The 25,417-nt window shown below is 42.0% G+C and overlaps 1 protein-coding gene across 1 annotated transcript in view; it reads right to left on the reverse strand.

The window, feature by feature from the left end:
• Positions 1–8,752: 8,752 nt before the first annotated feature.
• Positions 8,753–25,417, reverse strand: part of cpped1 (calcineurin-like phosphoesterase domain containing 1) — a 47,985-nt gene continuing 31,320 nt past the window's right edge. The window contains exon 5 of the mRNA XM_038992249.1: positions 8,753–9,950. Coding sequence (XP_038848177.1) covers positions 9,724–9,950 — 227 coding nt within the window. The 3' untranslated portion in view covers positions 8,753–9,723. The remainder of the gene's footprint in view (positions 9,951–25,417) is intronic.

Below are 25,417 nucleotides of genomic sequence, written 5' to 3' on the forward strand. Positions count from 1 at the left end.
TTGCATTAAGAACTAGTGTATCTTTCATTTGCTGTCCAACATGTATTTTTTAGTAAAGTTTATGATGAGTTCTTTGGTCAGATTAGGTGAGTGTCCAAAATAGCTCCGGACAATTTGGTGAATTGATGCTACATTTTCACAATGTATAACCACGGGTTGCAGCTCTAAATATGCACATTTTCGAACAAAACATAAGTGTATTGTATAACCTGATGTTATAAGACTGTCATCTGATGAAGTTGTCCAAGGTTAGTGATTAATTTTATATATTTTGCTGGTTTTTGCGATCGCTACCTTTTGCTGCTAATAAATGCATTTGTGTGTTTGGCTATTGTGGTAAGCTAATATAATGCTATATTGTGTTTTCGCTGTGAAACACTTAAAAAATCGGAAATATTGGCTGGATTCACAAGATGTTTATCTTTCATTTGCTGTACACCATGTATTTTTCATAAATGTTTTATGATGAGTATTTAGGTATTTCACGTTGCTCTCTGTAATTATTCTGGCTGCTTTGGTGATATTTTGATGATAGCTGCAATGTAAAACTATGATTTATACCTCAAATATGCACATTTTCGAACAAAACAAACATTTATTGCATAACATGTTATAAGACTGTCATCTGATGAAGTTGTTTCTTGGTTAGTGACTAATTATATCTCTATTTGGTCGGTTTTGTGATAGCTACCTATGCGGTAGAAAAATGGTGAAAATATGCGGTTGAGTCTTTTGCTATTGTGGTTAGCTAATAGAAATACATATTGTGTTTTCGCTGTAAAACATTTTAAAAATCGGAAATGATGGCTGGATTCACAAGATGTTTATCTTTCATTTGCTGTATTGGACTTGTGATTTCATGAAAATTATATTATATGATATCCCTGTCGCGTTAGGCTAGGCTATGCTAGTCAGCTTTTTTGATGAGGAGGATCCCGGATCCGGGAGAGAGAAGCGGTAGAGTTAATACCGACTTCGTGGGTGCTTCGTGGGTGACTGTTGTTGATGTGTGCAGAGGGTCCCTGGTTCGCGCCCGAGGTCGGGGCGAGGGGACGTACTAAAGTTATACTGTTACACCCACGTATTAGCCATTGCATCTACACATGATATTAAAATTAGTCTCTTATCTGTCCACTAGCCTTGTCTGCTTTGAGACCCGATTTCATGGTCCCTCCCTGTATGCAAATTATTTGACAGATATTTTGTTTACATAATATTTATTTAGTTTAAGAGACATCTTGACACCATGAGTCAATGGTGCCACCAGTCAATGATTTTAAAGAGTGGTAAAATGGTGATTTAAACAGTTTCGCTGTCCAGATCTGTCTACAAGATATACAGGAACAATGCATCTTGCCTGTCTCCGGAGGTGGTCAGGAAGGTCAGATCACAATGCGACTTCTACACTTTAATTGTATTTATTATTTAACTAGGCAAGTCAGTTAAGAACAAATTCTTCTTTACAATGCCAGACAAACCCTAATCCGGATGACGCTGGACCAATTGTGCACCGCCCTATGGGACTCCCAATCACAGCCGGTTGTGATACAGCCTGGAATCAAACCCGGGTCTGTAGTGACACCTCTAGCACTGAGATGCAATGCCTTAGACCGCTGCGCCACTCGGGAGCCAATCAGAATGTGGACAGGACAAAATATTAATGTTAGCGCCAGGCAGGTAGCCTATCAGTTAAGAGTGTTGGGCCAGTAGTCTGAAAGGTTGCTGGTACGAATCCCTAGGTGAAAAATCATTGAGCAAGGAACTTAACCCTAATTGCTCCTGTTAGTCACTCTGGATAAGAGCGTCTGCTAAATGACTCAAATGTAATACACAGGGATTTTTTTTCTTCACCTTCCTCTCCTCAGTGCGCCTACCCATCCCCTCCCAGTGAAGGTTTTGCACTGTGTTAATGTGTTGACAGGGAGGTTACTCCATAATGGTCCAGGGAATTCTCTATGTGCATACCAAATGGCACCCTATTCCCTTTATATTGCACTTCTATTGACCAGGGCCCATAGGGTGCCATTTGGGATGCAAGCCCTGCCTTGCAAGATGAAAGCTGTTGTTTATTGATCTGACCTGTCTTTGTGTCCCAGACCCCCTAAACACTTGACCTTTACAGCAGCTTTTAGGAAACAACATGACAATATGAGAAGGCAGCCATGTTTCATACAGTATCTCTGTTGTCCTCATGGTGGAAGGTAAGTTGATCAGGGAGGAACAGACAGAGTTTACTTCTGTCAGGGAAGTGAAGGAGGTACAGTGTAAGGAACAGAGTAGGGAGGGGTGACATGAATAGTTCTGTCTCATAAGTGATCCTGCGATCCCCTGTCCACCAATCTCACGAGAATGATCTTACATTCGCTACAGTATTTGATTGCCTGTAGAATATAGGCCATTAACGACCAGCTTCCAAACTAAAAACACTTAGCCTGCGGAGCTACAGTACATAGCTGGAGAAGAGAAGTGTTCCAAGTGATTTCACAGGTCAGCGTATCCAATCATGGCCTGGTACCAGGGAGCAACCCTCCACCCCACTGGACCCATGACCACAGAGAGAGCACCATCTGGGGACCACAGAGCCCTCACCTCCACCCCACTGGACCCATGACCACAGAGAGAGCACCATCTGGGGACCACAGAGCCCTCACCTCCACCCCACTGGACCCATGACCACAGAGAGAGCACCATCTGGGGACCACAGAGCCCTCACCTCCACCCCACTGGACCCATGACCACAGAGAGAGCACCATCTGGGGACCACAGAGCCCTCACCTCCACCCCACTGGACCCATGACCACAGAGAGAGCACCATCTGGGGACCACAGAGCCCTCACCTCCACCCCACTGGACCCATGACCACAGAGAGAGCACCATCTGGGGACCACAGAGCCCTCACCTCCACCCCCACTAGCCGCTTGACGCTCTGCCCTCAGGCCTTCCAAGAAAACAACCACAGCTGTTACTCAGAAAGAACCATGTTCAAAATTGGATAACAACATGATTAAGATACTTTACTTCTTATACTGCGTATAGTGTAGAACCATGAAACAAAACAACTACTAAAGCTTTTGATATCTCAGGGCAAATTCTGTACTAAACAGTCTGCAGGCTGAAGACACAGTGATGTTGCGGCAGGAGAGGTGGTAGCGTTTTGTACCCCCCATTAGTTCCCTTTTCTCTACTTCCTCTGAATTGTCACAGTGCAGTTCCAGGGCTGATTGCCGCCGGTGGGCATGAACACAACTGACAGGAAGAGAACACACACAGGCACACACATACAGGGAGTTAAAGGTCTGACTGACAATAATGAAAACACAGAGTTCGGAGGGGCTTCATCTGTCTGGGTGGGTTGTTGGCGTCCTCTGTGTAAGCTGTAATTCATTGTGTCATCGCCCCCCGGCAGCACGTAAAGTATGACACACAGCACACAAACACACACCACAATGAGGTAAACAAACACTGCCTCTGACATGACTGATCATCCTCCTGCCTCATCCCATGCAGGCTCAGGAGTGGGATGCAGGACGGCAGAAAATACATTCCATTTTCGGAGGGGCGTTGGAGCTCACCCTGTAAACAATTGTTCACTGTCACTTTCTGCTCCCTGTCTGAATAGAAACACATGGGTTACTGTTTGGTAGGTTCCCATATTTGTATGGATAAAGGGCTGTCTAGTTGTGGATAAACAGGAGAAGGCATCAAGGGGGAAGGGTGTGGGGTTGAAATAAAGACCTGCCACTCACCTTGCCTCAAATGTCTCAGTAAGGTTCTGTACTAGAAGAATGTTCAGTGTTTGTTCAGTTAGTCGGCCTGGGAACAGAAGGCTGGATGACATTTACTAGGTTGTCATCTTTCACACTACTGACTGGACTCCCACTCTTTATAAGTCAGTTGGGCTTTTTAACAGAAAGTTTAAAGAAACAACTATTTGCCAAACAACCACCTGTTACTTTGTTTCAATAACAAACTTTGTTATTTTTTCGTATTTTCACTGGTTTACTCTTTGTGACTGATTTATGGAAATTGGATGGGTGTCTTCACCGTTTCAACTAGCCTAACAAACTTTCAGGACTTTCACCAGTCTTATATAACTTCAGTAGCCCAGTTGGTTTTTCAGGTAGCCTAGGTTTGTTCTTCTCCATCTGTCAATCATCCCTGCTCAACACATGGACAGCTTCCTAGTCGCCAGCCTGTCTGCATTCCATTATTGTAGGCTTCCTTCGACACTAATGGAGCTATTTCAGAAAGCAATAAACTGTGGGGAACATTTGCTGAGATGCAGCGGGGAACACTGAAATGAAGACTAGCACGACGCATCGCTAAGATGTCTCCCCCAGGCCTCCAAGGCAAAATTATTATTCCAAATAATGCTATTAGATTGAGAGAAATGAAAAAAAGAAACCATAAGTATTCTCCCAGAGATGGAGGGAAGGCAGCGGCTCATGTTGAGGACATAAAAATAAAATAAACAGGTAGTCTCACCTGTTAGTAGACCAGCTAACCTGGATAAAGTGCTTGCTTTTTTGTTGTTGCTTGTTACAGGCTGTCATCCATGCCAGATCAAACAATGATGTGATGATACACAAAGGTAGGCCGGATAACAAGTTACATTTTGATTTTCAAGACAATTTTCAAGGGGTTAAAGGTCATTGGTGAATATGGGCATAATGGAAATAGTAATAGATTTAGGTCAAATTTCTTAATTCTCAACAAAAACGGAATGGATAATCAAACATAAACACAGACTATGGAATGGATGCATTAATAGTTACTTTTCGTACAGTTATTTACCCATCGCTCCACAAAAGCCGCGGCCCTTGCAGAGCAAGGGGAAACACTACTTCTAGGTTTCAGAGCAAGTGACGTAACTGATTGAAACGCTATTAGCGCGTACCCGCTAACTAGCTAGCCATTTCACATCCGTTACACTCACCCCCCTTTCAACCTCCTCCTTTTCCGCAGCAACCAGTGATCCGGGTCAACAGCATCAATGTAACAGTATAACTTTAGACCGTCCCCTCGCCCCGACGCGACGCGAACCAGGGACCCTCTGCACACATCAACAACGGTCGCCCACGAAGCATCGTTACCCATCGCTCCACAAAGGCCACGGCCCTTGCAGAGCAAGGGGAAACACTACTTCTAGGTTTCAGAGCAAGTGTCGTAACTGATTGAAACGCTATTAGCGCGTACCCGCTAACTAGCTAGCCATTTCACATCCGTTACATGGGCACATTCAGAATGTGGACAAGACCTGGACAAAGGATGCCTATGGTATAAAAAGGGCTTTATATAACAAATAATCAATGTGGTCAAGATGATTGAAGACATTTAAAAAAGTAGTATGGAACATCACGTTCACAGACGGACGTTGCTGTAAACTGAACTGAATAGTCTTGTTTCTCCCATTACAGTGTTTTAATTGCAGAGGTCGTCATGAGTTGTTGTTGTTGGCCCACCAATCACCACCATCAGGCCTGTTCAACAAGGACAACGACTGTGTTTTTCCTCAGGTTGTCATGATGATTACTTCCTAGATCAGCTCTCCTATTTTGAGATGCTTCATGAATAAGCGTTCAGTTCACTTGAACGTTTGCTACGTTGTGGAACGTTGGAACTAAACAAAACATTATTGTACATTCTTGAAAAAACTTTCAGGCATGTTTGCCCCTGCTCGGTGGGCGTGGCGAGGTGTGCTTTGAAGCAATGAGTGAAGTATTTAAAGGGCAGTGGCCATGCTGACAGCATTCCCCAAACCCTCTGTTTTTCAACTGGGCTGCGTTCAGTACATACAAACTTAATAGAATGTTCAATTGAATAAAAATGATGCTGTACTGAACGACCAGTTGAGAAAGAGGGAAAGGTTGGGTTGTGGCTTCAAAATGCACCAGTGCCATTTAAATACATCCCTATTTGCTTCAAGTCACACCCCGGCACACCCACCGAACGGAGCAAACGCATCTCAAAGTCTGTTCAAGAACATACAAGAACGTTTTGGGAAAACATATCGCTCAGTACAAACCTTTCCGCAATGTAGCGAACGTTCAAGAGAATCTTTCCAGAACGTAAAAACTTACTGAATGCAGCCCGGTGTTCTGGTCCTAAGCATGTCCTCTCCTCTGATTGGCTCAGGTAAAACCTGCTTTGATGGATTGGTCCAGTAATTCTTGCATTCTGGGTCCATACTTGCAAACATTAGAAAAAGTTTATATTTAAGCAATAAGGCCAGAGGGGGTATGATAAAATAGCGCCGGAAGAAATGGCAGCAGTTTGACAGGCGCCCAACCAATTGTGCTATTATGTGTTTTTTTCCCCGCATTATTTGTAACATATTTTGTACATAATGTTTCTGCAACCGTATCTTACGGCAAAAAAAGAGCTTCTGTATATCAGGACAGCGATCACTCACCTCGGATTAGACAAAGATTATTTCTTCAACAAGGAGGACACACAAGATATTCTCCAAACACCCCACAGGGCCGACATCCCCGTTATTTGCAAGAGGAAGCGACGCAGCTACAGAGGACAAAGAGCCGGATGCCTGGTCAGGACCCGGAGAAGGCGAGTGGGACAGCTGCCGTTACCGTCAATACTACTCGCCAACGTGCAATCATTGGACAATAAACTAGATGAGGTACGATCACGAATATCCTACCAACGGGACATCAAAAACTGTAATATCCTATGTTTCACGGAATCGTGGCTGAATAACGACATGGGTATTCAGCTAGCGGGATACACGCTGCACATATATACATAGTCACTTTAACTATACATTCATGTACATACTACCTCAATTGGGCCGACCAACCAGTGCTCCCGCACATTGGCTAACCGGGCTATCTGCATTGTGTCCCGCCAACCCCTCTTTTATGCTACTGCTACTCTCTGTTCATCATATATGCATAATCACTTTAACCATATCTACATGTACATACTACCTCAATCAGCCTGACTAACCGGTGTCTGCATGTAGCCTCGCTACTTTTATACCCTCGCTACCTTATATAGCCTGTCTTTTTACTGTTGTTTTATTTCTTTACTTACCTATTGTTCACCTAATACCTTTTTTGCACTATTGGTTAGAGCCTGTAAGTAAGCATTTCACTGTAAGGTCTACATCTCTTGTATTCGGCGCACGTGACAAATAAACTTTGATTTGATTTATATGGCCAGTATACCACGGCTAAGAGCTGTTCTTAAGCACGATGCAATGCGGAGTGCCTGGACACAGCCCTTAGCCATGGTATATTGGCCATATATCACAACCCCCTGAGGTGCCTTATTGCTATTATAAACTGGTTACCAATGTAATTAGAGCAGTAAAAATAAATGTTTTGTCATACCCATGATATACCACAGCTGTCATCCAATCAGCATTCAGGGCTCGAACCACCCAGTTTATAATTAAAATTTTATCCATCTCAAAATGTGCTGCATGTTAGCTGTTACCATTACCTAACCTGGCACATTTAGTCCAATTCTAACCTGACCAGGTGGCAGTGATTTACATCCAGTAACAAATGCTGCATCAGCCAATTACAAATGTTGTCGTAGATGGACGCGATAGAACAGGCAGAAATACAGCCGGTATGAAGGGTTTTGCTTCATACCGGCTGTATTTTTGCCTGCTTGAACGGCAATAGCTCAGATACACATGGAATTACCCTGGGAATCGATAGAACATCACTCAGAGATGCACAAAAACGATATAACATTCTGAATTGATGAATCTTTCCTTTAACAGAAGTCATACTGCAACATCCGCTAATCAAAGTCACTAAAATACATGCACAATTACAACTGGACCAATATTCAGTGTTGCCATCTCAGAATGGTGCTCATTTAATAAAGTTTATATCAAAGCTGAATCAATGTCTTACAAGATCACTTAATGATTCATTAGTATTCTACATAGGCCTAACATACCGAATATGATAGCATAGTATAACATTACTGTTAGACCAAAAACACCATGTAATTTCTTATGTAGGCTACACTTACATGTACAACGTTTTATATGAATTATTATAATCATCCACTCCGTCACATATACGTTATTTGAATAGAGCATCGAGGACCAGCAGTGAACAGTTTTATCCTTAACAAAAAAGCTTGAAGAAAGGGGCCTCGAACCCACGGTTACAGTACCCCGAAAATTCAGTCAACTGCCTAGCAGCGATGGTACTAGAGGTACATGACAGCTGTTTGACAAAATCATAAGGCTCTTCGACTTTTTGTTTTTACAATGTATGATCAAATTAAAATGTTGTATATACCTATCTTTTTTCCGTAAACGTACGTGGATGTGTGTGAAACTGATAAGCAAAAACGTGCGATTTTGTCATATGCGAAAACATGCCTTAGGAATTTTGTCTTAAAATATTTGATAGGCTGATGTGGGATTTGTTAAAGGAAATAATCACTGCCACCTTGTCAGGTTAGCATAGGGCTAAATGTGCTAGATTATATGATGGGAACAGCTAACATGTAGCGTTGTATCACGTGCAACTACGTTGACAATTTTAATTGGCTAATGCGCATTTTAAGATGCAGAAAAACTTGTTCGCAAGGATGGACCCGATGTGTTTAGTGGGTCTGGGACACAGACCGGCCTGATCAATAGACACACATTACAAGACCTCTATTGGGAGGGGATGGGTAGGTGCACTGAGGAGAGGAAGGTGCAAAAAAGTTTGTGTAGCTGTTATGGACAGATGATCAATAATTCAGCAACATCACTTACATAATCATTGCAATAGTTTAAATCAATGTTTATTCATAAAAATTAAAAAACAGAACATGACATTTAATTGTAGTGCGAGTAAAGAAACTAAACTAATGGAATCATCCTGACCATACCCCAACTTAAGTACTAAATCAATTCACAAATCTAATATAACAAATTCTCAATGAGGTCAAGAAGATATCACATACATAGTAGGGAACATCACATTCACAGACAGGATGTTGCTGTAAACTGAAGTTGTTTATCCCATTAGTGTTTTTATTGCAGAGGTCATCATGTTGTTGTTGGCCCACCCATCACCACCATAAGGCCTGTTCAACGAGCGCAACTGCTGTTGCCATGACAATTTGTTGCGTCGAGGATTGGGTGAGTGGGGTTGAAAATATTCATACAGGGCAACAGGGAGTCGTTTCAGGGCTATAGAGTCATACTAGTACCCGTTGTCAGTAAAGACATTCAATGCTGCTGCAACTAGACTAGACAAACATTATTCCCCCCCAAGCAATTTCACAAGCTTGATATAAAAAAGACATGACTAACACAGGACATGCTCATTGGGTTAGTTTGCACAATGAGTGTTACAGACAGTGTCTTTGTAGACCTTAGAGATAGTCATAACTAGGATATTCTTGACAAGAGTAACTTATGACAACAGAACAGTTTTTCTCTCTCTCTGGAGTAAGGTAAATCCAGCACATTCTGCGACTGATGACCTTGTACAATACAATGGGTTGGTGCTTATTCACAGTAGGCTACAGGTCTTAAGATGATTGACAGACTTTCTCTCCACTGTCTGGTGTTCTGAGCCTGTATTCAGAGTCAGAGTAGCAGTACTGATGTAGGAACAGTTTTGCCTTTTAAATCATAAGGAATAAAAAGAGGGGCCTAGATCAGCACTTCTCTCCTCTGAGATGCTTTATGAATCGGGCCCTGGTATTCTGTTCCTGTGTGTCCCCTCTTCTCTGATTGGCTCAGGCCTGCAGTAGTTTCCTGAGGTCCTCGTCCATGCCCCGCCTACTGAGCTGCTCCAGGCTGTGGTAGCGATGGATGACCTGGTCGGCGGTCACTACCACCACCCTGACCCCGTGGGTGTCCTCTCCCAGCTGGCAGCCTATAGCGGAGCTCACCACCATGTCCAGGCCATTGTGGAGCCCCCCCGCATTACGGTGGTAGTGGCCAGAGAACACCGCCTTCACTCCTGCACAACACAGAGCAAGAGAGAGAGAGTGTGAGGAGGAGGCTTACAACAACACAATACGAGAGAGAGAGAAAGAGGAGTAAGAAGAGGGTTATCAAAGCTTTTTGACTCACCAGACCCATTATGTCCAGCCACAATATTGGGGTTTCGTCTCAAAAAACAGCAACCCCAGAAAGTGACGGTATCGATTAATAATCAATTAGTATTGATTAACCTTAGGTGACCATATGGTGTCGGTGTCTGTTGGGTTTGTTGGAGAAAGCCGGTTCTGTTTTCTACACAGCTCCAGTCTGCATCCTGTCTACATGCATTTACAGAGCTAAATGTAACATAGGCAAACTGTCCCTGATCTGCTCTGCATACAACAGCAATATATTCATATTAGCTCAATATAATTGCATAATGAGATCATTGCCATATCTGTCAGATTGACTGAAAACAAATGCCTGAGGGAGGGGGGGAGGAGAGATAAATGAGAGAGAGAGAGATGGGAATGAGAGGGAGTGCAAGCTGAGAGAAACTGAACTCATTTTTTGAATAGTTTGTAAAAATGTAGAAACTTTTCAGGGGCTTTTACTTTTCAGTTTCTTTTCCATCACAATCTTTGTCAGTATTGAATTGATTTATATCGCTTCCCCTGAAGCGGTGTTTCTGCGGGGCTCGGTTTCTACTGAGAAATAGAAGGCACTGAACTGATTTCACACTCGCACTGGTTGGCCAAGCAAGCCCCAGTCTGAATGAGAAGTGCAAATGAGTAATTCTCTTTTTGCAGATGTGTGTGCGTATTCTACTGTGAGTTCACTCTAGGTTTTGGCAGACAGAGGAAGTAAGATGTTCCGTTTCTAACAGTAGCGGGGTAGTTAGACTTCTAACCGCTTGCTGCCATTCCTCAATACACAACACATGCCAAGGATATAATTAAAACGGGCAAAAACTGGCAACGAAGAAACTAAATTCCTGTCCACAGTACACATGAACACATTACTCATGTCCTGGAAATCCATCCAATCCTCAACACTCAAATAACATCCAGAAAACCCTGGAGTTGCTTTTCAAGAAAACCCTTTTTCGCCCCCTGATCAGCAACATTCAGATTCTACACACAATGGGTGCACCATTGAATAATGAATCTAATATAGATGGAAATTGATGATACACATTTTTTGCAGGCTAAATTCATTTGTTATCAAAAACCCAGAGGCTATTGTTCTAGCATTACTTAGTTATGCCAATGCACCCGTTTTTCCCATGGCACCCCACGGCAATGTCATTTAGGACAGTGACTCGGCTAGGCGAACTGAACGAGTGTACTCCCAAGACCTTTGCTTGAAAAACGAGAAAGTAACGTCAATAGTACTGTTGGTCTATTTTTGAGACGCCCTAGCCAGTATACACAAACGTCAGAATTAATCTAAGATAACTCAAGAAATATGTCATTAATGTCGACGTTTTTGCCGAGGAGATCTTAGTCGCGCAATTTGACATATAAATAAGGTATTTAGTGCATCGCAAAGAAAAATGTACATGAAAACGAGTTGTCTCTCGTTTAACATACTTCTTTGAACAATCCCTACTGTTGACCAATCACTGACGAAGGGGCGTAGAGTTATGTTTTCGACTTCGGCTTGCCTCAAGAAGAAAACAATTGTGTGCCCGAACAGCTGAAGAAACCCTCACCAAAGTCCAAAACAAACACAAACTTCCTAAAATGTCGCCATAATATATGCACGAACTCTTCCGGCCGGGAAGCATGCTGACAACTTAAAGGCAGCTCCCACTCAACAACCGATGATCGTCCAACTAGGGTGTGTGTATACACTGCAATCCTAACAGAACTACAATTAGACAAGCCAATGAAACCTAAACAGAGATTAACCAAACGTTTGATTGGGAAACGTTTGATCTTGGTCCTAATAACTAGGATGAATCATACTGTAATTATAGGGGGGGAACATTCTCAAAGTTAAACATTACTCATCAACATATCAACCAGAACGCAAGTATTGTAGCAGTGTTTTCAATTAGCGCCGGCTGTCAGCTAATCAGCTGGTTACAGACTCATGTTCAGGTGGATACATTTTACACTTCATACGAACTGTTTTTTTTTTTTTTCATTTAAAAGTTTAAATTCGCTAGTCCGTCGAGCCCTCTCCCGCTAGAATAAACGGCATGCATCTTCTAGCGATCTATTGATAAAACAGGCGCCTGTCAGTCACAAAGTGAGCGATGACAGGGAAACGCCAAAATCTGTCCAAAATAAGCTTTATTAGTTTCTATGACTTATTTTAGACCGAAGCTTGTCGCCTGACTTCCCGCCTTTGGGACGACTCCCATTGTAAGGGCGGATACATGAGTATCTTCTCATTATATACAGATCTCTGATTGCAGTGGAATTTCTTTTCGGAGGGAAAGAGCATAATGCTCGTAAATGTGCACGTCCATGTAATTTAAAAAAAAACACAAAAAACACAATTCCTAGGTTTCCTGTCGGGGCCAGACAGTGATGCCAAAATGAGTGACTCGTCTCATCAGTCATTAGGCAGGTTTCCATTGACTCAGGTTTTTCAACAAAAGCAATGTTGCATTTTTTTTTATTGCGACAGGTGTAATGGAAACGACAGACATAGGAGACATTTTCTAAAGATCGACAACATTTTTATCCATTGATTTTTCTTTTGTCAAATGATTTATTGCGATAAATGAAGATTGCCGAATACTTTTGAAAGTAAGCAGCCAGGCACGTGATGTAATCACGTACGTTCCACATTTAATTACATTTTCCCAACTATAATCATTGTTTCTTTGCAGGACAAGGACTTTCAAAAATTCCTCAATTGCTTCGCATTGCTTTCCTGGTTGGCTGGCAAGTTTCATCATCCAAGTGGCGCAGCGGCCAAAGACACTGAATCTCAGCGCTTGAGGCGCCACTACAGACACCCTAGTTCGAATCCAGGCTGTATCACAACTGGCCATGATTGGGAGTCCCATACGGTGGTGCACAATTGGCCCTGCTTCGTCCGGGTTTGGCCGGTGTTGGCCGTCATTGTAAATAAGAATTTGTTCTTAACGGACTTGCCTTAAATAAAAAAATATATATTTAAAAAAATCCGATCTAAATGAGTGCAAAAAAATCCCTGAACAAGTTCATGGAAATACAGTGCATTCAGAAAGTATTCTGACCCCTTGACTTCTTCCACATTGTTACTTTACAGCCTTATTTTAAAATTGATTAAATTGTTTCCCCCCCTCAATCTACACACAGTAACCCATAATGACAAAGCAAAAACTGTTTTTTTGAAATGTTTGCAAATTTATAAAAAATATAAAACTGAAATATTATATTTATATAAGTATTCAGACCCTTTACTCAGTACTTTGTTTAAGCACCTTTGGCAGCGATTACAGCCTTGAGTCTTCTTCAGGATGACGCTGCAAGCTTGGCACACCTGTATTTGGGGAGATTCTCCCATTCTTCTCTGCAGATCCTCTCAAGCTCTGTCAGGTTGGATGGGGAGTGTCGCTGTGTAACAGTATAACTTTAAACCGCCCCCTCGCCCCGACACGGGCGCGAACCAGGGACCCTCTGCACACATCAACAACTGACACCCACGAAGCGTCGTTACCCATCGCTCCACAAAAGCCAACACTACTAATAGGTTTCAGAGTAAGTGACGCAACTGATTGAAACGCTACTAGCGCGTACCCGCTAACTAGCTAGCCATTTCACATCCGTTACACTCACCCCCCTTTCAACCTCCTCCTTTTCCGCAGCAACCAGTGATCCGGGTCAACAGCATCAATGTAACAGTATAACTTTAAACCGTCCCCTCGCCCCGACACGGGCGCGAACCAGGGACCCTCTGCATACATCAACAACTGACACCCACGAAGCGTCGTTACCCATCGCTCCACAAAAGCCACGGCCCTTGCAGAGCAAGGGGCAACACTACTAATAGGTTTCAGAGCAAGTGACGTAACTGATTGAAACGCTACTAGCGCGTACCCGCTAACTAGCTAGCCATTTCACATCCGTTACACTCACCCCCCTTTCAACCTCCTCCTTTTCCGCAGCAACCAGTGATCCGGGTCACGGCACCAATGTAACAGTATAACTTTAAACCGCCCCCTCGCCCCGACACGGGCGCGAACCAGGGACCCTCTGCACACATCAACAACTGACACCCACGAAGCGTCGTTACCCATCGCTCCACAAAAGCCACGGCCCTTGCAGAGCAAGGGGCAACACTACTAATAGGTTTCAGAGCAAGTGACGTAACTGATTGAAACGCTACTAGCGCGTACCCGCTAACTAGCTAGCCATTTCACATCCGTTACAGCTGCACAACTATTATCAGGTCTCTCCAGAGATGTTCGATCGGGTTCAAGTCTGGGCTCTGGCTGGGCCACTCAAGTACATTCACTTTCCCCGAAGCCACTCCTGCGTTGTCTTGGCTGTGTGCTTAGGGTCGTTGTCCTGTTGGAAGGTGAACCTTCACCCCAGTCTGAGGTTCTGAGTGCTCTGGAGCAGGTTTTCATCAAGGATCTCTCTGTACTTTGCGCCGTTCATCATTCCCTCGATCCAGACTAGTCTCCCAGTCCCTACTGCTGAAAAACATCCCCACAGCATGATGCTGCCACCACCATGCTTCACCGTAGGGATGGTGCCAGGTTTCCTCCAGACGTAACGCTTGGCATTCAGGCCAAAGAGATCAATCTTGGTTTCTTCAGACCAGAGAATCTTGTTTCTCATGGTCTGAGAGTCTTTAGGTGCCTTTCGGCAAACTCCAAGCAGGCTGTCATGTGCCTTTTACTGAGGTGTGGCTTCCTTCTGGCCACTCCACTATAAAGGCCTGATTGGTGGAGTGCTGCAGAGATGGTTGTCCTTCTGGAAGGTTTTCCCATCTCCACAGAGGAACTCTGGAGCTCTGTCAGAGTGACCATCGGGTTCTTGATCACCTCCCTGACCAAGGCTCTTCGCCCCTGGTTGCTCAGTTTGGCCAGGCAGCAAGCTCTAGGAAGAGTCTTGGTGGTTCCACATTTCTTCCATTTAAGAATGATGGAGCCCACTGTGTTCTTGGGGACCTTCAATGCTGCAGAGATGTTTTGGTACCCTTCCCCAGATCTGTGCCTTGACATAATCCTGTCTCGGAGCTCGACGGACAATTCCTTCGACCTCATGGCTTGGTTGTTGCTCTGACATGCACTGTCAACTGTGGTACCTTATATAGACAGGTGTGTGCCTTTCCAAATCATGTTTGATGTCATTATGGGGTATTGTGTGTAGATTGATGAGAGGGGGAAAAAAACAATTTAATCAATTTTAGAATAAGGCTAACATAACACAATGTGGGAAAAGTCAAGGGGTCGGAATACTTTCCGGTGTGTGTGTCTGTGTGTGTGTGAGAGCAAATGATGGAGTGAGTGTGTAGGACCCTGTGAGTGTACATAGAGACAGTGCAAAAATAAGAATAAAATACAAGGGTCAACTTAGTCCGTGTAGCCATTTAGTTAGCTGTTTAACAGTCTTATGGCATGGGGAAATGAAGCTGTTCAGGAGCCTGTTGGTGTCAGACTTGATGAACCGCTTGCCGTGCGGAAGCAGAGAACAGCTTGGGTGGTTTGGAGTCTAATGATTTTCCGGGCCTTCCTTTCACACCGCCTGATAGAGGTCCTGGAAGGCAGGGAGCTCGGTCCCAGTCATTCAAGGAAGATGGTGAATCATCACTGCAGGAACAGTAGGTAGTAGAGAGCCTCATTCGGTCTCAAATATGATAATTAGGGCCCTCACGGAATCCAGGCATTAAAACATAATTCAACAATATAAAAAACATTTGACCTTAGCAGGGAATCAACTAAATGTATTGAATTAATTACATTTGCAGAAGTTTATCATAAGACATGAACAGAATGCATCAGTGATTCGTATTTGCTGTGTGTGTGTGCAGTGCGGGAGTCTACCACTTTGTGTAGCCATTAGCGATGATGCTAATGAAAAGTCTTCAGGTAGATGGAAAGCTTTCCCAAAAACCTTCTCAATTAAATGTTAACTACGAAGTAGCCTATACTTATCTGACAGAATAATATCATGATTATTTTAATCAATCGAGATGGTAGAGTTTGCAAAACAAATACCCTACAAGTGTGCAAAAAAACACTTGCTAGATGCACACTTGAATTGAAGGGTAACTACATAAAAAATAAAATTATTTTCCCCAGACCTCAGTGGTCTCCTGATGTGGTTTAAGCATTGTTGTGGACTTAGAACATCCATTTGTTTTTGTTTTTCTATAATAAAAAAAGTGTGACATTGAGAATGAAAAACAGAAACCCGGAAAAACAAAACCTTGTATTTATTTTAAGATGTGGGCTATTTACTTAATTTTAATATAATACATAATTTGAAGAACAAACATTATGGCAGTTCATATCTTGCAGTAAAACTGTAAGACTTTAATCTCGAGAGAAGCCAGGTTTAAATGTTAAAGGTTGAATGTTCTCTTAATAGTCCTGCTCATATACAGGCAACCAGCCAGCCTAGTCTAAATCAGCCACACATCTCTCTTTCTCCCGCTCCCATTTTGATGTCCTACCTCGGGGTTTATTCAGGAGAGTGAGACAGAGCAGAGCAGAATGTTCTGATTTAAATACATGCATTGTTTGACTCTTTGTTGTTAGGGAGCCGAAGGAGCTCTATCCAGTGCATGTCTATCTGCAGGGGGCACAGCAGGACAGGAACTGTGCCTAACCTGCCTAATGCTTGAAGGGTGAGGAGGGTGTCACAATCTGTGGGTTCGGCTATCAAACCTTACACAACCATCCTATCATTTTTGATAACACGAGTTGAGAACTCTACGTACCCCAGAATGAAAAGTAAAAGCTATTCATGTTATGATGAAATCATCCTAAATTAATTTGAATACATCAGTTTTACAGTCATGTAAAAAGCTAATGAAACCAAATAAGAATGATTTATAAAACAAACATAAACAACATAAAACAAGCCATGTCACTTAGCACTTTTGTTCTTCACCAATTGAGCTAAAACCATCTGTCAATGTTGAGGAGTAGTCAGCCTACTCTGCTCCTCTTGATAGCGTGGTGAAGCTTCAGGATTAATTGGGGGTGATCACTTAACAGCCAGTGTTACTGGCTCATTCACATCTCCAGTTAGAGTCAGGCCTGCTGGGAATCCAAATGGAAAAATGAGATGAGAAACATCTACACACTGTCTGCACTCACAAGTGGTATCAGTCACTAGCTCTAATGACCTAATGTAGTCTGTTTCCCTTAAGAGTTCTTTCTGACCACGCCATTAAAAGGATTGGATAAATAAGTGATCCAACCTGTTCAGACCTGCTCCAGAGCGCTCGGGACCTCAGACTGGGGTGAAGGTTCTCTCTCTAGACTCTGTTCACTCCCACCAGAGCTGTCATTGACACATTTGTAAGACTGCGGTGTGAATGTGTGTGCATTCGTACCCTTTGTGTGTGCGGTAGAGGGCGGGTGTCAGACTATTGGACTAGAAATAATTCATCATGAAAGCGTGTCTAGCTGTAGATAATTAGCATGACCGAGGGAAATAGAACATTTAAGTAGCTAGCATGTGGATTTTCATCTATGGCCTGTGCCTGAGAGATCCATCACTCTCATCATATCTCTCTTATGCGTCCCAACTGGCACCCTATTCCCTATACAGAGCACTACCTTTTACCATTTCAAGATGAAATGGTGTGCTGTATATAGGGAATAGGGTGCCATTTGGAACGTGACCTCTATCTCAGGATCCCGTTCCAATGTCCTCACCCTACACATACTGCTACGGTAACTACTACTGTGCTGTGTGTTACTGTGGTGTGGGGGTAGATCAGAGGTGCACAGCTTCAGTCCTGCTGTTTTCCGGTCTTTTATCCTGACACTGATTCCTAGATGATTTCTGATTTCTACTCTTTAAATCGCTTGTTCTGTTATGTTTTCATTTCTTGTCCTTTTTTATAAATTGTGTGTTGTTATGTTGCTAGGTATTGCTGCATTGTTGGAGCTAGAAACACAAGCCTTTTGCTGCACCTGCAATTACATCTGCAAAACTGTGTATGCAAAACATAAACTTTGATTTGATATCAGTAACATCCATGAAATGCTGGTGAAAAGACTGTATAGATTTCCACCTGCCTGGGAAACCAGATATGTACGTTCTCCACTCTCAGTAACATCAATAGAGCGCCAGGGAGAAATTAAAAACCAGTTAATATATCTGAAGGGGCAATATATCAATCATGATTACTAAATCATCAGATATGAATGGAAAAACACATGATTCATCTTGGTCGTAGTAGTATTCACATTGTCAATTCACATGCTTGACAATACAAAAGAAACATGGATACAACTAAAAGCTTACATCATATTATACACAGTTAAAGGGATACTGCGAGCAACGCTACCATACCTTCGTCATTGCGCTAAGGCTCGTTAGCATTGGCTTGTGAAACTACCGCTAACTTCCTACATACTGCACGCAGACATAAAATGGTATCCATGAGTTCATCGGACTCTGTGTAAGTAGAAGGGCCTACATGCCAGAATCTGGCATTATCCCTTTAAGTGTCCCCCACTCTGAGAGCACGAGGAACAACAATGCTCGTGCAGTATTTACCTGGCTAAAAGAGAAGGAATATAATATCTATTGTTTACAGGAAACCCATTCAGCAGTTTTAGATGAAGTTTTGTGGAAAAAGAACTGGGGGGGGCGAAATATATTTCTCCCATGGGCAAAGAAATTCAAAAGGGCTGATGGTTTTAATTAACAATAATTTTGATCCAAATGTGCAAATTGTCCAAACAGATCCTCAAGGTAGATGGATGATTTTAAATATGTTATTGGACAATAAACAGATATGGCTTATTAACCTATACTGTCACGTTCCTGACCTGTTTTCTGTTGTTTTGTATGTGTTTAGTTGGTCAGGGCATGAGTTGGGGTGGGTATTCTATGTTGTGTGTCTAGTTCGTCTGTTTCTGTGTTCAGCCTAATATGGTTCTCAATCAGAGACAGCTGTCAATCGTTGTCCCTGATTGAGAATCATATATAGGTGGCTTGTTTTGTGTTGGGGATTGTGGGTGGTTGTTTCCTGTCTCTGTGTTTGTGTTCTGCACCAGATAGGACTGTCTCGGCTTTCACGTTTGTTATTTTGTTATTTGTTAATGTTCATCGTTTATTGTGTAATTAAACATGTTGAACACTAACTGCGCTGCATTTTTGTCCTCTCCTTCATCCCAGGAAGAAAGCCGTTACATATACGGTCCGAATAATGATGATCCAAGCTTCTTTGACAATATATATAAGAATTGATCAACTCTACAAGCAACACTAGACTATTATTATAGTGGGAGATTTTAATACGGTCTTAAATACCTCTATGGACCGGAAAGGAAATCACACTACAAACTATCACCCTCAGGCACTTAAGGAAATCAGGAATGTCATGGATATATTGGAATTAGTAGATATATGGAGACTTAAATACCCTGACCTAGTGAGATATACATGGAGGAGGTTTAATACCCTGACCTAGTGAGATATACATGGAGGAGGTTTAATACCCTGACCTAGTGAGATATACATGGAGGAGGTTTAATACCCTGACCTAGTGAGATATACATGGAGGAGGTTTAATACCCTGACCTAGTGAGATATACATGGAGGAGGTTTAATCAAGCTAGTCGTCTTGACTACTTTCTTATGCCATTCTCTCTGGCACCAAAAGTTTAAAAAGTGTTGATAGGGGACAGAATGCGGTCGGATCATCACATAATTGGCATATATATTACTCTTACAGAATTTCCACGTGGACGAGGATATTGGAAATTTAATCAAAGCCTACTAGATGATAAATTGTTTAGAACTAGGACAGAAGAATTTATAACTGACTTTTTTAGACATAACATAGGTACAGCAGATCCCCGTATTGTATGGGACACTTTTAAGTGTACCTTCAGAGGCCATGCAATTCAGTACTCATCTATAAAACAAAAGCAATTTAGATCAAAAGAGTCCATATTAACAAAGGAAATTGAAGGACTAACAGTACAGTTAGATAGCAATAAAAACGGTACCATAGAGGCACAGAATAAGTTAGAGGGAAAACAAAAATAAATGGAGGAACTTATTCAAGAAAGATCCAGTGTATTATATTATAAAAATAAAGCGAACTGGATGGAATATGGGGAAAAATGCACCAAATTCTTTTTCAATCTTCAATATAGAAATGCTACCAAAAAAAATGTATTAACTTGTTACAAATGATGGAGTCACGCATGATTCACCAAATGATATTTTGAAAGAGGAAGTAAAGTACTTTAAGAATATGTTTTCATTTCAGGCTCCTCCATCTCCACTAACTGAAACTAATTGTATGGATTTTTTTCCTAATAATAATGTAAAATTAACATCTGTACAGAAAGACTCATGTGAAGGCCAAATTACAGAGGAGGAACTGCTTGATGCAATTGGGGCCTTTAAGGATGGGAAAACTCCAGGGCGGGATGGCATACCGGTGGAAGTATACAAAACTTTTTTTGATATACTCAAAGGACCATTATTAGCTTGTTTTAACCACTCCTATATAAATGGTAGATTATCAGACACGCAACAAGAAGGTCTGATATCATTATTACTGAAACAGGACCCAAGTGGTATATATAAAGATCCAGTCCATTTACAAAATTGGAGACCTCTTACACTTCAGTGTTGTGATGCAAAAATCCTAGCAAAATGCTTGGCGCATAGAATAAAAAAAGTTTTGTCAGATATTATTCATCCTAATCAGACAGGTTTTTTACATGGACGATACATTGGAGATAATATAAGGCAAGTACTGGAAACAATAGAACACTATGAAATATCGGGGACACCAGGCCTGGTTTTCATAGCTGATTTTGAAAAGGCTTTTGATAAAGTACGACTGGAGTTTATATATAAATGCCTAGAATATTTCAATTTTGGGGAATCTCTTATAAAATGGGTTAAAATTATGTATAGTAACCCTAGGTGTAAAATAGTAAATAATGGCTACATCTCAGAAAGTTTTAAACTATTTAGAGGAGTAAAACAAGGTTGTCCACTATCGGCATATCCATTTACTATTGCCATCGAAATGTTAGCTGTTAAAATTAGATCAAACATTAATATCAAGGGATTAGAAATCCGTGGCTTAAAAACTAAGGTGTCATTGTACACTGATGATTCATGTTTTCTTTTAAAACCACAACTAGAGTCTCTCCACGGCCTCTTAGAGGATCTAGATACCTTTGCTATCCTCTCTGGATTAAAACCAAATTATGATAAATGTACCATATTACGTATTGGATCACTAAAAAATGCACATTTTACATTGCCATGTAGTTTACCAATTAAATGGTCTGACGGAAATGTGGACATACTCCGTATACAAATCCCAAAAGAAAGAAATGATCTCACTCCAATAAATTTTTATAGAAAGTTAGCAAAAATAGATAAGATCTTGCTACCATGGAAAGGAAAATACCTGTCTATTTATGGAAAAATCACCCTGATTAACTCTTTAGTCATATCACAGTTTACCTATTTGCTTATGGTTTTGCCTACACCTAGTGACCTGCTTTTTAAATTATACGAACAAAAAATATTCCATTTTATTTGGAACGGCAAGCCAGATAAAATTAAAAGGGCCTATTTATATAACGAATATGAATTCGGAGGGCAGAAATTATTAAATATTAAAGCATTAGACCTCTCACTAAAGGCATCAGTTATACAAAAGTTATACTTAAATCCAAACTGGTTCTCTAGTAAATTGGTACGAATGTCTCATCCTATGTTCAAGAAGGGCCTTTTTCCCTTTATTCAGATTACACCTGCTCACTTTCGGTTGTTTGAAAAGGAAATAATCTCCAAAATATCTTTCTTTTTTAAACAAGCCTTAGAAAGTTGGTTGCAATTTCAGTTTAATCCACCAGAAAGGACGGAACAAATAGTACAACAAATATTGTGGTTAAATTCAAATATAGTAATTGATTAAAAAAACTGTATTTATCGAAGAAATGTTTAAAAAAGGTATAATTTTTGTGAATGATATCATAAATAGGACTGGTGGAGTTATGTCACACATGCAGCTAACACAGACATATGGAAATGTCTGCTCTACCCAAAATTACAACCAATTAATTGCAGCGTTACCACAAAAATGGAAGAGGCAAGTAGAAGGGGAAAAAAGTAAGGAACTTGTATGTCGGCCCTGTATTAAAGAACATAAATGGTTAAAGAAAAGTGTGATAAATAAAAACATATACCAATTTCATTTAAGGACCAAAAAACTGACAGCTGTGCCATATAAATTGCAAAATAGTTGGGAAGAGATTTTCGATGTACCCATTCCATGGCACATGGTTTATGAATTGATACGCAAAACAACACCGGATTCAAAACTTCGAATTTTTGTACTGTACAAAATTCTTGCAACTAATAGAATGTTAAACACTGCTCAAAAAAATAAAGGGACCGCTAAAATAACACATCCTAGATCTGAATGAATGAAATATTCTTAAATAAATACTTTTTTCTTTACATAGTTGAATGTGCTGACAACAAAATCACACAAAAATGATTAATGTAAATCAAATTTATCAACCCATGGAGGTCTGGATTTGGAGTCACACTCAAAATTAAAGTGGAAAACCACACTACAGGCTGATCCAACTTTGATGTAATGTCCTTAAAACATGTCAAAATGAGGCTCAGTAGTGTGTGTGGCCTCCACGTGCCTGTATGACCTCCCTACAACACCTGGGCATGCTCCTGATGAGCTGGCGGATGGTCTCCTGAGGGATCTCCTCCCAGACCTGGACTAAAGCATCCGCCAACTCCTGGACAGTCTGTGGTGCAACGTGGCGTTGGTGGATGGAGCAAGACATGATGTCCCAGATGTGCTCAATTGGATTCAGGTCGGGGGAACGGGCGGGCCAGTCCATAGCATCAATGCCTTCCTCTTGCAGGAACTGCTGACACACTCCAGCCACATGAGGTCTAGCATTGTCTTGCATTAGGAGGAACCCAGGGCCAACCGCACCAGCATATGGTCTCACAAGGGGTCTGAGGATCTCATCTCGGTACCTAATGGCAGTCAGGCTACCTCTGGCGAGCACATGGAGGGCTGTGCGGCCCCCCAAAGAAATGCCACCCCACACCATGACTGACCCACCGCCAAACCGGTCATGCTGGAGGATGTTGATGGCAGCAGAACGTTCTCCACGGCGTCTCCAGACTCTGTCACGTCTGTCACATGTGCTCAGTGTGAACCTGCTTTCATCTGTGAAGAGCACAGGGCGCCAGTGGCGAATTTGCCAATCTTGGTGTTCTCTGGCAAATGCCAAACGTCCTGCACGGTGTTGGGCTGTAAGCACAACCCCCACCTGTGGACGTCGGGCCCTCATACCACCCTCATGGAGTCTGTTTCTGACCGTTTGAGCAGACACATGCACATTTGTGGCCTGCTGGAGGTCATTTTGCAGGGCTCTGGCAGTGCTCCACCTGCTCCTCCTTGCACAATGGCGGAGGTAGCGGTCCTGCTGCTGGGTTGTTGCCCTCCTACGGCCTCCTCCACGTCTCCTGATGTACTGGCATGTCTCCTGGTAGCGCCTCCATGCTCTGGACACTACGCTGACAGACACAGCAAACCTTCTTGCCACAGCTCGCATTGATGTGCCATCCTGGATGAGCTGCACTACCTGAGCCACTTGTGTGGGTTGTAGACTCCGTCTCATGCTACCACTAGAGTGAAAGCACCGCCAGCATTCAAAAGTGACCAAAACATCAGCCAGGAAGCATAGGAACTGAGAAGTGGTCTGTGGTCACCACCTGCAGAACCACTCCTTTATTGGGGGTGTCTTGCCAATTGCCTATAATTTCCACCTTTTGTCTATTCCATTTGCACAACAGCATGTGAAATTTATTGTCAATCAGTGTTGCTTCCTAAGTGGACAGTTTGATTTCACAGAAGTGTGATTGACTTGGAGTTACATTGTGTTGTTTAAGTGTTCCCTTTATTTTTTTGAGCAGTGTATATCAACCGGGACAACCGGGACAGCAAAAATCACTCGGAGAGCCCCCACCTATCCCACCTAAAAGTATGTCTGTCTATATAGGTATGTATATGTATGCATGCGTGTATGGATATATATATTTACCCAAAAAAATATGGGGGATTGGAAATGATGCAGACAATTACATTGGAAGCAACATTCTTTCCGCAATATTAAGCTGATCCACCCCTAATTAAAAAAAAAACAAAAAAAACAATGCTCATGCATCTATAAATGCCCTTTCAATAGAAATGACTTCAGAGTTTGAAACAATACTGTAGACAACCTTCATCTTCACCTTCATTCCCGGTCCGTAAACACACAGAAACCTCCTTCACCTAAATTAAGTGGTGGCAGGGTGGCCTAGTTGTTAGAGCGTTGGGCTAGTAACCGAAAGGTTGCAAGTTCGAATCCCTGAGCTGACAAGGTACAAATCTGTCGTTCTGCCCCTGAACAAGGCAGTTAACCCACTGTTCCTAGGCTGTCATTGAAAATAAGAATTTGTTCTTAACTGACTTGCCTAGTTAGATAAAGGTCAAATAAAAAGAGTGAGGGTATATGGATGTGCAATAAGTTACACATACAGATGGCAAAATAGTTGGGAAGAGATTTTTGATGTACAGGGTGTATGAGTTGATATATAAGATTCAAGACTTTGTGCTTTTCAGCTAAAATTATTATATAGCATTCTTGCCACCAACAAAATGTTGAATATGCGGGGCATACAATCATCAAAGCTCTGCAGATTTTGTTGTGAGGATACAGAATCAATAGACCATTTATTTTGGTATTTCCCTCAGGTAGCCTGTTTCTGGTCTCAGGTTCAGGAATGGCTGAAAATGCATAGCATTGATCTAAAATTGACCCTAGAAATAGTACTGTTAGGAGATCTGGAGAGACCGGGTCAGTCAACTACTAATACTCTTAGTAAAATTATTTATATTCAACTCGCAATCTGTGGATTCTATTCGATTAGATAGATTGAAAATGTACGTTAAACATCACAGCATAGTTGAAAGATAAGTGTTGCGTAGAAACCCGAAGTGGGTGGCCAACAGATGGGATGGGCTGAGGGAAGCTGAGGGTTGGGATGTGGAATTGGAGACAATTGGGAGTGGAGTTTCTGTGCGGGAGATGTTGGTCAAAGATAAAAGTATATATTTTTTTTAAGTCAAAATAAAACATAATAAAAAGTACATTTGAATGACACTGAGGGGCAGTGTTTTTACAACTAATGCTGGTTTGCCTGAGGCTGATGCCGTGCAGGTGTTTGTACACATGCATATACACACACTCTCATTCAAATAAACACATACAAGAACACACACATACATGTAATAGTGCCAGACATG

This window comes from Salvelinus namaycush, chromosome 4, assembly GCF_016432855.1.
Source record: "Salvelinus namaycush isolate Seneca chromosome 4, SaNama_1.0, whole genome shotgun sequence".
Classification (NCBI taxonomy): Eukaryota; Metazoa; Chordata; class Actinopteri; order Salmoniformes; family Salmonidae; genus Salvelinus; species Salvelinus namaycush.